This window comes from Dreissena polymorpha, chromosome 6, assembly GCF_020536995.1.
Source record: "Dreissena polymorpha isolate Duluth1 chromosome 6, UMN_Dpol_1.0, whole genome shotgun sequence".
Classification (NCBI taxonomy): Eukaryota; Metazoa; Mollusca; class Bivalvia; order Myida; family Dreissenidae; genus Dreissena; species Dreissena polymorpha.
Window position 1 is genome coordinate 89,910,667 of NC_068360.1, and position 13,837 is coordinate 89,924,503.

The 13,837-nt window shown below is 38.9% G+C and overlaps 1 protein-coding gene across 3 annotated transcripts in view; it reads right to left on the minus strand.

The window, feature by feature from the left end:
- Positions 1–13,837, minus strand: part of LOC127833575 (sodium leak channel NALCN-like) — a 100,584-nt gene that overhangs the window by 29,543 nt on the left and 57,204 nt on the right. For all 3 annotated transcript variants that reach the window (XM_052358912.1, XM_052358913.1, XM_052358911.1), the window contains exons 15-23: positions 12,272–12,346; positions 11,464–11,537; positions 10,855–11,100; positions 10,427–10,531; positions 7,879–8,067; positions 6,671–6,850; positions 2,988–3,123; positions 2,011–2,142; positions 826–993 (exon numbers count right to left, since the gene is read on the minus strand). In XM_052358912.1, coding sequence (XP_052214872.1) covers positions 826–993; positions 2,011–2,142; positions 2,988–3,123; positions 6,671–6,850; positions 7,879–8,067; positions 10,427–10,531; positions 10,855–11,100; positions 11,464–11,537; positions 12,272–12,346 — 1,305 coding nt within the window. The remainder of the gene's footprint in view (positions 1–825; positions 994–2,010; positions 2,143–2,987; positions 3,124–6,670; positions 6,851–7,878; positions 8,068–10,426; positions 10,532–10,854; positions 11,101–11,463; positions 11,538–12,271; positions 12,347–13,837) is intronic.

The window sequence follows — 13,837 nt, forward strand, 5'->3', positions numbered from 1 at the left end:
ACACTGAGATTTAAGTAATTCAAGTAACAGGTATTTTAAACTCGACGTTAAAGATACGGGGTCGATTTTGGAACAGGACATTGCCTGTACCTGCATCTATCTCTTGAAACCCAAATTACAAGTATTCTGAGAGTGTTGGCCACAATCTGAGCATTCTGGTTCACTTGATAAAAAATTACTTAAAGCATACTCATTATGTATTTAATCCTCTCAGGCTCATATCCAAAGTAAAATAGCAATATTGAACCAGCATAAAACCAGAACAGCCTGGTTTTTAGGTTTTATGCTGAATGAGGCTCATCAGTATTTAAGGGTTGGAAATGCAGCTTATAAGCCTTGATTCTATTAAGAAAGGTCCTTAACTTAATTGATTTTCTCAGGGACAACAAACGCATCAAAACACATATCTGAGAGTTAAAACACACACACACAACCTACCAGGAGGATCTTTTTGAATCCAAGCACTAGGTTGAATACTTAAAACAACAAGAGCTGAGTTTGTGAAAAACAAAGCCCCCTACTGCGCTTTGAAGCTGCACGGCAGCTATTTTAGAAACAAGGTTATATTTTTAATGTAAATGTCACAGTGACCTTGACCTTTGACGCAGTGACCTCAAACCATGTTTGATAGTAGATCTCAATAAGATGCATGCACATGTGAAGTTTAAAGAACATAGACCCAACAGTTTTCATTTTATGAGCAAGGTTTCAGTTTTGGGACAGACACACATATACAATGACAGATAGGCCAAAACAATATACCCCCTGATAATTCGATCTGGGGGCAAAAAAACAAAACCTACTTAAAACATATACAAAGCCTACCAGAAGGATCTCTTTAAATCCTCGCACCAGCTCGTATACGACCTTCCTCATGTGTGGCACCAGTATAAAGATCCGTAGTGGGCGGAGACAGCGCAGGAGCATCAGTATGTGGGCCCCGCCCAGGGGTGGCACCTCCTGGGGCTGCCAGCCGAGGAATATCACACTCACCTGCAAATATAGCACAGGAATATCACACTCACCTGCAAATATAGCACAGGAATAACACACTCACCTTCAAATATAGCACAGGAATATCACAATAATTTGCAAGTTTCATGCAGAGTGAACTATAAATGTTACTTTTTTGAGTGCTAACAAGGTTTTACTATAGCCATATTAGGATATATTCCCCAGCCCCTGGTGGCTATGTTTTTCAACAGACAGGAACTTTTTTTGATCTGATCCAAGATAGCATTAAAACAAATGTTCTGACCATGTGTTATGAAGATTGGACAATTAATGTGACTTTTTAGAGTGTTAAAAAGTTTTAAATACAGCCATATAAGGAAAAATGCCCCGCCCCCTCCACCCCCCTGGCGGCCATGTTTTTCCACCAACCAGAACAATTTTCGTACTCATTCAAGATATCATTGGGACAAATCTTGTGACCAAGTTTCATTAAGATCAGACAATAAATGTGACCTCTAGAGTGTTAACAAGGTTTTACTAAAGTAATATATAGCCATATAAGAATAAATGCCCGCCCCATTGAGGCAATGTATTCCAAGAAACCGTAACCATTTTCAAACTAATCCAAGATATAATTAAGACAAATCTTGTGACCAAATTTCATAAAGATTGGGAAATAAGTGAGACCTCTATAGTGTTAACAAGGCAAATGTTGACGCCGCAGGACACACGAAAAGCGATCACAAAAGCTCACCATGAGCGCGTTGTGCTCAGATGAGCTAGAAAGGGGTTAAAAGGTTGATATGCCCATTAACCCTTTCAGTGCGGGAACCGAATTTTGAAGGCCTGTGCAAACAGTTTGGATCCAGATGAGACGCCACAGAACGTGGCATCTCATCAGGATCCAAACTGTTTGCTATTCTGATAGTATTCTTTGAAAAAAAATCGAAGAAAATGCTAATTTTTGAAATTCAGCAGACAACATTTTAGCAGACAACAAATTTCCCAGCATGCAAAGGGTTAAAGTACAAAAGGTTTACACAAATTAGCTCTTACCACATAGATGAAGATTTCCAGGACTCCACTCACATCCTTGACTACGGCTTTAGGGGTAAAGAAGAACCCATTGGCCAGGATCTTGAGGCCCATTTCCACGCTCATGCTTAATACGAAGATGTATTCAGCGTACTGGAATAGCAATAAAGGTAATATGGCATATAGTTTGTAGTATTTTTTTTGCAGTCGAATATGTATAAATTTTCATTCAGGATTATCCTTAAAGAAACAGTGTTGCAGTCACAAGTGAAAATGCATGCAGGTATTTTATATGATCATGAGTGAATAGAAAAAAATCTTACTATTGATATCCAAACCTATACATTATTTACTTGTGTGATTGTGTGAACAAATTCCTAAATCTTTGAACATTTGGTCAGATATAAAAAACAACAACTTGGCATTCTAAAAATGTTGTAACGATCAATATAGCAGGAAAATTAAAACTTTTTTGTAAATAAGGTGTCAACTACAATTCTGGCGAGTAAGTGTTGTTATAGCCAGCAATTAATGGATTAATGATGGAAAGTTTTGGCCAATGAGAGCTTGAATTGCAAGTTATATATCAATCTTAGAGATAAAGCATCTTTTTTTACTAGTGCAGAGACTTGTTTTACGTCAAAAGAGCAAGACAAAGGTCCAAAAGGCGGGACTGTCCTGCCAAAGTCAGGATGTATGGCATGTACCGTCTTTATCATTACATACATGCCCAGTTACAATGAAAATAACTTAGGGGCGCATTTATTTCAACGACCCAAAAAAGTAAACTATAAGCCAATATAAAGAGATGTTAATTTGCAAAAAATTTAATTTTAAATTGTAAATATTCATAAAAGACACAAGGTTTGTTTTCCAGATTCCTACACCAATTTATCGATTTATCTTGCAGACTTAAATGGCTGTTGTTGAAATACAAAATAGGGGGTAAGGGTAGGTGTTAAAGAGGTAGCAGGAGATAACATCCCCCTACTAAATACCTTGAGTTCGGGAGTGTTGGTGAGACGTCGGTGTGGCGTCTCAAAGAACATGGACCCACATGACATGATGGTAACCATGATCATTATCCAGTCCAGGTAGGTCACCAGGCCAAACAGCTTGCGGATCCACATGGGCCTGCCACGGAATAGAAATGTGCATAAAGTGTTGTCCAAGATAAACCCGTGGAGTTGCAACAGTTCACACGGTTTAATCAGGGAAGACACCTTTCGTTACAAAGAGACAACCTTTAAACCAAGAATACAAGTTAATCTGGGAAGACACTTAACACAAATGCACTAAGGTTTGTACTCCCACAGGGCATAATGGTCACCATGATCAAGATCCAATCCAGGTAGGTGACCAGCCCAAACAGCTTGTGGATCTACTGGGGTCTGGCATAGAATAGAAATGAGACAGGGGCTGGGAAAACTGGGCTTAATGAATGTGCCTAACATGTTGTCCTAGGTTGGCCTGTGCAGTCCACACAGGCTTACAGGGAATACACTTACCGCTCGTCTGGTATGTTTTTGTTGCCAGAAAGTCTCTTCTAAAATATAATCCAGTCAGGGTGGAAAGAGTTGTCCCTGGCTAGTCTTTGCTGACTTAATCTGGGACATCACTTTACAAATACTGCTGGATCAATGGTACTCATGTTAATCCTTCCTGATAACTTATTTTATTTGCTTTCAAAAACAACTGGTGTGTAGTTGATTCGTTAAAAATTGTTACATGATTTACAGTAAAAATGGTGCAGTTTTACGGCAAATGAAGTTGCACTCCTTGTTTCTATTATAGCATATATATATATATATTAAAAAATAAAATAATAATACTAAGAGCTTCCCTCCTGTGCTTTAAAGTATACTTAGTAAGTTTCATTTTCCTAGTGCAACGCTCAAATTCAAGTCTTGGGTTAGCAAGGGGCATGGGTTGGAAGAACATAAGTGTTAAGTTCACATGGGACAAATCATCATTGAGTTCATAAGGGAATAGCACAAATACACATGGAGAAAGTCATGTCAAACTGCACATGCTGAACTGGGACTATACTCACATGCATTAAACCCCATTTTCCCAGGCGGCTCTTTACTCATATGCATTAAACCCCATTTTCCCAGACAGCAATTTACTCACATGCATTAAACCCCATTTTCCCAGGCGGCTCTTTATTCACATGCATTAAACCCCATTTTCCCAGGCGGCTCTTTACTCATATGCATTAAACCCCATTTTCCCAGACGGCTCTTTACTCATATGCATTAAACCCCATTTTCCCAGGCGGCTCTTTACTCATATGCATTAAACCCCATTTTCCCAGACAGCAATTTACTCACATGCATTAAACTCCATTTTCCCAGACGGCTCTTTATTCACATGCATTAAACCCCATTTTCCCAGGCGGCTCTTTACTCATATGCATTAAACCCCATTTTCCCAGACAGCAATTTACTCACATGCATTAAACCCCATTTTCCCAGACGGCACTATACTCACATGCATTAAACCCCATTTTCCCAGGTGGCTCTTTACTCACATGCATTGGCTCTTTACTCACATGCATTAAACCCCATTTTCCCGGGCGGCTCTTTACTCATATGCATTAAACCCCATTTTCCCAGACAGCAATTTACTCACATGCATTAAACTCCATTTTCCCAGACGGCTCTTTATTCACATGCATTGAACCCCATTTTCCCAGGCGGCTCTTTACTCATATGCATTAAACCCCATTTTCCCAGACAGCAATTTACTCACATGCATTAAACCCCATTTTCCCAGACGGCACTATACTCACATGCATTAAACCCCATTTTCCCAGGTGGCTCTTTACTCACATGCATTGGCTCTTTACTCACATGCATTAAACCCCATTTTCCCAGGCGGCTCTTTACTCACATGCATTAAACCCCATTTTCCCAGGCCGCACTTTACTCACATGCATTAAACCCCATTTTCCCAGACGGCACTATACTCACATGCATTAAACCCCATTTTCCCAGACGGCTCTTTACTCACATGCATTGGCTCTTTACTCACATGCATTAAACCCCATTTTCCCAGGCGGCTCTTTACTCACATGCATTAAACCCCATTTTCCCAGGCGGCACTTTACTCAGATGCATTAAATCCCATTTTCCCAGACGGCACTATACTCACATGCATTAAACCCCATTTTCCCAGGCGGCTCTTTACTCACATGCATTAAACCCCATTTTCCCAGGCGGCTCTTTACTCACATGCATTAAACCCCATTTTCCCAGACGGCTCTTTATTCACATGCATTAAACCCCATTTTCCCAGACAGCACTTTACTCACATGCATTAAACCCCATTTTCCCAGACGGCACTTTACTCACATGCATTAAACCCCATTTTCCCAGATGGCACTATACTCACATGCATTAAACCCCATTTTCCCAGATGGCTCTTTACTCACATGCATTAAACCCCATTTTCCCAGACGGCTCTTTACTCACATGCATTTAACCCCATTTTCCCAGATGGAACTATACTCACATGCATTAAACTCTATTTTCCAAGACGGCACTTTACTCACATGCATTAAACCCACATTTTCCCAGACAGCACTTTACTCACATGCATTAAACCCCATTTTCCCAGACGGCACTTTACTCACATGCATTAAACCCCATTTTCCCAGACGGCACTTTACTGACATGCATTAAACCCCATTTTCCCAGACGGCACTTTACTCACATGCATATAACCCCATTTTCCCAGATGGCTGTTTACTCACATGCATTAAACCCCATTTTCCCAGACGTCACTTTACTCACATGCATTAAACCCAATTTTCCCAGACGGCTCTTTACTCACTTGCATTAAACCCCATTTTCCCAGGCGGCTCTTTACTTACATGCATAAAATCCCATTTTCCCAGACAGCCCTTTACTCACATGCATTAAACCCCATTTTCCCAGATGGCACTTTACTCCCATGCATTAAACCCCATTTCCCCAGACAGCTCTTTACTCACATGCATTAAACCCCATTTCCCCAGACAGCTCTTTACTCACATGCATTAAACCCCATTTTCCCAGATGGCACTTTACTCACATGCATTAAACTCTATTTTCCCAGATGGCAATATACTCACATGCATTAAACCCCATTTTCCCAGATGGCACTTTACTCACATGCATTAAACCCCATTTTCCCAGATGGCAATATACTCACATGCATTAAACTCTATTTTCCAAGACGGCACTTTACTCACATGCATTAAACCCCATTTTCCAAGACGGCACTTTACTCCCATGCATTAAACCCCATTTTCCCAGACAGCTCTTTACTCACATGCATTAAACCCCATTTCCCCAGACAGCTCTTTACTCACATGCATTAAACCCCATTTTCCCAGATGGCACTTTACTCACATGCATTAAACCCCATTTTCCCAGATGGCAATATACTCACATGCATTAAACCCCATTTTCCCAGACGGCACTTTACTCACATGCATTAAACCCCATTTTCCCAGATGGCAATATACTCACATGCATTAAACCCCATTTTCCCAGACGGCACTTTACTCACATGCATTAAACCCCATTTCCCTGATGGCACTATACTCACATGCATTAAACCCCATTTTCCCAGAGCGAAGCTCAAATACATTTGTTTAAGATTGTCTAGGTCATGTAGACAGTGTTATACATACAGGATGCGTTTATACACGCTTTGGAGCTCTTTTCCCGTCACAGGATCACGCAGCATGTAGTTGTACTTGGCATTGACAATGGTCTGACACATCTGTCGGATATGACTCTCACGGCCCACCGCAAACAGGGGCGTGTCAAAGAACGGGTGGTTCTCACGAAGGTCGTCTTGAATCTGGTTGCTGAAATTGGGTGTTTACAGAGGATTTTTACTGATTCGGTGGAATTATCTTATGAGTGTTCATAGAAATATCATACAATAAAACAACAAGAGGGCATGATGGCCCTGAATCGCTCACCTGACTAACCAAATACAATCCCAACCCAGATTTCATCAAGATAAACATTCTGACCAAATTTCATAAAGATTAGATGAAAACTGTGACCTCTATTGTCTACACAAGGTTTTTCTATTATTTGACCTAGTGACGTTGTTTTTGAACCCAGGTGACCCAAAAATAATCCCAACCCAGATTTCATCAAGATAAACATTCTGATCAAATTTTATAAAGATTGGATGAAAACTGTGACCTCTATTAACTGCACGCGGTTTTTCTATTATTTGACCAAAAGACCTAGTTTTTGACCCCAAATGATCCAAATACAATCCCAACCCAGATTTCATCAAGATAAACATTCTGACCAAATTTCATTAAGATTGGATGAAAACTGTGACCTCTACTGTCTACACAAACAAATTGTTGACGGACACACGCACGCTCACACAGGCACGCACGCACGCACATAAGGACGCCGGACATCACACGGTCACATAAGCTCACCATGTCACTTCGTGACAGGTGAGCTAAAATTATTTTATCTTTCAAACATTTTTTTATATTTTAAATGCTTACCATAACATTTTTAACAGGACTGGATAATAATGATTATCATTTTAAAAGCTATTTACTTTTTGTTTTGGCAGAAAATTGAATAATTAGGTTAAATTTATTACAAAATATCAACCTGGTATGGTTGGCCTACATTTTATTTATTGTGAATTATCAAATTGAGATTATAAATTGTGTTGGTTTCCGTGGATAATTGATTTAAAATAATAATTAAGAGAACGTGAAAATGGAAAAAAATTAAAATCTTCAAAAACTTAAACATGCTATTTTATTTTATGCATTACCATGGTTTACATTTTAAAAGTGCTTACATTGTGTGTAAATGCAAGTTTTAAGACAAATATGCCCCGTTTTTCTACCGTTTAATCTCTGCTTGCTGCTTTCTTTGCTGTATCATTTTGATGTCAAAGTCATCGCTGCGGTGCATCCCGATGTTGCTGGCAAAGTTGCTGGAGAAGTTGCTGCCACCCATCATCAAGTGTGTGATGTCCCCGTTCTCTTTATGGTGACCTAGTTTCAAACTGCCCGGGCGAGAGCCACGCATTGACCTATAAAAAACAGCTATGATAACTCTTGCTTAAAATTAATCTTCTTTGAATGCTCTTCTTTAAATTGCTAAAGTGAGAAGAATGCATTGACCTAGAAACAAATTTTATAACCAGAGGGCCTGAAAGGCCCAAAGTCACTTACCTGAGATAACAAGATATTATTGGGACAAATCTTCTGACCAACTTTCATGAAGATAGGAAAATAAATGTGGCCTCTAGAGTGTTAACAAGGTTTACTATAGCCATATAAGGAAAAATGCACTGCCCCCTTGCAGCCATGTTTTTCAACCAACCGGCATCATTTTTGAACTCGTCAAACATATTATCCGGATGAATCTTCTGACCTGCAAGTTTCATGAAGATCTGACAGTAAATGTGGCCTCTAGAGTGTTAACAAGATTTTACTATAGCCATATAAGGAACATTTCCCCGCCCCTTGGAAGCCATGTTTTTCAAGCAAACATAATTATTTTCAAACTAATCCAAGATATCATTGAGACCAATCTTCTGACCAAATTTTTATGAAGACTGGACAATAAAAGTGGCCTCTAGAGTGTTAAAAAGGTTTTACTATAGCCATATATAGCCATATAAGGAAAAATACCCCGCCCCCTGGTGGCATTGTTTTTAAAGCATTCAAAACCATTTTCGAGCTCATCCAAGATATCATTGGAACAAATCTTCTGACCAAGTTTCATGATGCTCAGACAATAAACGTGACCTCTAGAGTGTTTACAAGGTTTTACTATACCCATAAAAGGAAAAATGCCCCGCCCCCTGGCAGCCATGTTTTTCAACCAACTGGCATCATTTTCAAACTCATCCAAGATATTATTGGGATGAATCTTCTGACGACGTTTTATGAAGATTGGACAATAAATGTGGCCTCTAGAGTGTTAACAAGATTTTACTACAGCCTTATACAGCCATATAATGAAAAATGGCCCGCTTCTTGGCAGCCATGTTTTTCAAGCAAAGGTTACCATTTTTGAACTAATCCAAGATATCATAGGGACAAATCTTCTGAGCAAGTTTCATGAAGATTGGAAAATAAATGTGGCCTCTAGAGTGTTAACAAGGTTTTACTATATAGCAATATAAGGAAAAATGCCCTGCCCCCTGCCGGCCATGTTTTTCAACCAACCAGCATCATTTTCGAACTCATCCAAGATATTAATGGGATGAATTTTCTGACCAAGTTTCATGAAGATCAGACAATAAATGTGGCCTCTAGAGTGTTTACAAGATTTTACTATAGCCATATATAGCCATATAAGGAAAAATGCCCCGCCCCTTGGCAGCCATGTTTTCCAAGCAAACGTAACCATTTTCAAACTCATCCAAGATATCATTGAAATCAATCTTCTGACCAAATTTCATGAAGATTGGACAATAAATGTGCCCTGTAGAGTTAACAAGGTAAATGTTGACGCCGCACAACGCACAACGGACAAAAGGCGATCACAAAAGCTCACCATGAACTAAAAAGCAGCTATGATAACTCTTGCTTAAAATTATTTATTTTTTATGATCTTCTTTGAAGTAAGAAGTATGCATTGACCTAGAAATAACACATCCTGTTTGTTTAAAATTTATGTCACCTCTTGTTTAAAATATGTAAAACAAATGTATGAATTCTGGTGAATGTGAAGACTTGGATGAAGCCTCATTCTGTTAATGATCCCTAATATAAGATCCATTCCACACAAAGATTCCCATGCATGGAATGCGTTAGAATAAACCCTAAACAAGAGCACCGCATAATGGGTGCCAACACTTGGCTGCAGGTGCATTTTTTAATAAATGAAAGCTTGTCAGAATTTTTTTTTTTTAGAGGCCACAGTGACGTTGACCTTTGACCTAGTGACCCAAATATGGGTGAGGCATGTAGAACTCATCAAGGTGAAGCTATATATGAAGTTTCAAAGTTGTAGATAGAAGCACTTTGATTTTATAGCCAATGTTCAAAACCTTGACAAAATGTTAAGGTTTTTGCACGACGTGGACGGCGGACAACACGACACAACGAGCTGGCTATGACCATACCTTGGGTTTTCTCCGAAAACAGCCGAGCTAAAAACACATTTAGCTTTGTTCTAAGAAAACTGGGCTTAATGCATGTAAGTTAAGTGTTGTCCCAGATGAGCCTGGATAATCAGGGACGACCCTTTCAACCTTAACTTAATTTTCTTTTAAGAGATACTTACTTTCAACAACAAAAATCCATAAAAGCTGAAAGTGTCGTCCCTGATTAGCCTGTGCGGACTGCACACTCTAATATGGGACAACACTTTACGCACATGCATTAATCCTGGTTTTCCAAGATCGAGGCTCCATTACAAGCCAAGATGGCACCCACCTCCTGGAGATACGGAGCTGGTACTGCTGTGACAGCAGAGACTTGGGTCCGTTGTTGACCATCTGACCCGACCCTGACCCCATCAGCTTGTGTTGGTTGGACTCCCTGGAACAAACATTGGGCAACATGGACTACAATGGGCTGTCGGTTTCAAACTCGGCCAAGATTTCATTAGGTAAAATATTCAGACAAAGTTTCATGAAGATTGGCCGATAAATGTAGAGAATGGATGTTTCTAGGTTTCACTATAGCAATATTGTGATAATGCAGAGTCCCCTGGCGGCCATGTTTTTCAACGGAATGAAACAAATTTTCGAACTATGCCAAGATGTCATTAGAATAAGTTATCTGACCAAGTTCATGAAGATTAAACTCAAAATCAAACATTTCCTGGTAAAGCACACTGAAAAAGAAATCTGGACAAATACCTTATAACCATGGTGACTCCAGCCTGTTTCTCCACATAGCCTCCGCTGCGCGCCACGAGGGCAGGAGGTCTGACAAGGGCTACAGGGGGCCCCTTCAGGAAGGACTGACCCTCCTCTGTCCCCTCGTCAGTGTCCATGATGAGGTCAAGCTGCGGAGTGGAGAACTGGCGCATGAAGCTCTCACGTATCGCGGCAACGCTGAAGTCGCCCGCTAGCTTGTGAATGCGCACCATCTGGGGACGGTTTCTGTTGGGAGAATAGATTTGTTTGCCACTAAGTAAACGGGAGCTTCCCTATGAAACATGACAAATACCACAACAACACTGTGTTTCCATTGTCAAAGGCAGTTTTATTTTAACCACCAGATAAGAGGGTTTTTCCAAACGGTTGCTTTTCCGGGATACATATGATATTATTTGAAAATTAGTATGAAGAAAATGAAGTCAATTTATTGAAACAAACTTTGAAAAAGCCTTTTGAAGTAAAATATATCACTAAGGAGTAAAGATTTTTCTGAGTCTAATAATGGTGTGTAGGATTTTTCACTGTTGATTTTTCGCTATTTGAGCTTAAGAAGCATTGAACTGATTTTTCAAGCTGTTTACTCACGGGAACTTTTCAAATATTTTCAGCCTGAAGGGAAGCGACTCTGACTCATCTGCGCTCTGCTCACTGGCCTTCAACTGGGAGAGGAAATAAACAATGAGCCACACTCTGGGAAAATGGGGCTTGATGAATAAAGTGTAGGCACGGGCTTATCAGGGAGGACACTTTCCCCTTTTATAGAATTTTTCATTTGAAGTAAACCTTTTCTAAGTGAAAATTGAGATCATGCAGAAAGTGTTGTCCCTGATTAGTCTGTGCAGACAGTACAGGCTACTCCTGTGGACGACACTTTGTCCACATGCATTAAACTTAAGTTTTTTCCAGATGAGACACAATTACAATAAGACACTTTCATTCACTGCTGAATCCTGCTTATTGCAAGCAAGATATTTCTCTTTTTTTCATCTTTTAATGTAGAAAATAATATTTTTGTAAAATGTTGATGAACATGATTCTTGCAAGATAACGTAAAAAAGCACAAGAGATTTACACATGCATTATTTATTCTAATAAGCATATTTTGTTGCAAAGTTTTCAGATGTATTCAAATGAAGACAGCAAGTTTAAAAGGAAGAAGTGTTTGCCTTCATCGATTAATAAACCAGTAAAATTAATGGTTTTTAACCCAGGTGGTTTGAGAAGGATCGGCATTAATATTCCAACGGTGGATTAAGCCAGTTATGGTTAAAACTAGCTAGAGATATATTACGTCAGCAGCGTGAAACTATGGTATTCTATTATTTATTGTTTAAAGAGTACCACGGTCCCATGCTCTGTAAAACATAATGCACATATTCATGTAGAGACTCACCTGTTTGAGTTTCTTGATGTCTTCGTCCAACTCCAGATTGTCGAGAATCACGGCGACAAACAAGCTGATGACAATCTGAAACAGGCCTCACTAGACACCTCAATACACTCAAATTATCCAAAAAAACATTATGAAAGAGATACATGCACTTTTGTCCAAAACTGAAAGTATGAAATGATCCTTGGATTGTTCTGTTTTCAGATCAATTATTATGTTACATAAAAGGGCCATAATTGCCTGTCAGCGCTCAGCTGAGTTCGCGGACACTGATTGTATAAAAACTTGACCTGATTATCTACTTTTGAACCTGTTTGACTCAGATTCAAAATTTAATCAATATCGTCAAGATAAAATTCTGACAAAGTTTCATGATGACTGGGTCATACATGTTGCAACTTGAGAGGTAAGCATTTAAAAAAAAAATAGATTTGACCTGCTGACCTAGTTTTTGGACACAACTGACCCATATTCAAACTTGGCCTAGATATTGTCCAGATAAACATTCATACGAAGTTTCATCAAGATTGAGCAATTAATTATATTTCTAGAGTGATAACAAGGTGTTTGTAAGTTTAGACCGGTGACCTAAATTTGACAAATGAGACATCTGTAGATTATATATTGTTAAGATAAACATTCTGTCCAAGTTTGACCAAGATTGAGTGTGTCCTCCATCTTGGTAACACGTTTTTTCAATGATATTATACCTACTGACCTAGTTTTTTTATGTACGTGACACAGATTCAAACTAGCCCTTTATATTGTCTTGATAATTTTCTGACCAATAACTGTAAAGAGTGGATAACATGTGGCCTCTAGAGTGGTAAGTAGCTAAAAGTTCCATATCCATACTGCACCATGACTGACAAAAGTGATAACAATACCCCACCTCGAGCATGAACACTTTTTGCTCAGGTGAGCTAAAAACAATTATTGTATTTTTTTGTGATATTATAAATCTTTAAATGCTCTAAATTTGTAAAAAAAATAATCAATGAAAACATGGCTTCAGAGTCAAGATTCCTTTAATCAAGCTAATGTTTCACAGCTTGGGCAATAACAGAAATTGACTACATGTATATATCTTACAACAATTTATCTACAGAGAAAACAACTTGACTTGATTGAACTTTCTGTAAATTTTATGTCAAATTTATCAAACATGTTAACTTCTCAATTACAGAAAAAGTTCATTTTAACATGATCTTTATTCTATAAAATTAAACAAGGCACAAGTTTTCTCCTTTTTTCAATTATTTAGACAAAATGCTTTAACACCCGAAATGCATCTAAAGCCAAAAGGAACATCCATTACCTTGTAACATGCAAGTCAAACTCACAAGCCCATACATAATCGGAAGAGCTCTACAAGTCAGGGCTGCAAACTGATCACACCAAATACACACGCTACATGAGGGAGGTCACCACAGGCTACACCATGCAACATACAACAGAGAAAAGACTCAAATATTATAAATGTCTGCATAAACAGCAAACACTTTTGGCTGTATGATTAATATAAACAGTATTCAAATTTGAATCAGTCGAGTTAATTCCTTGAAGTCA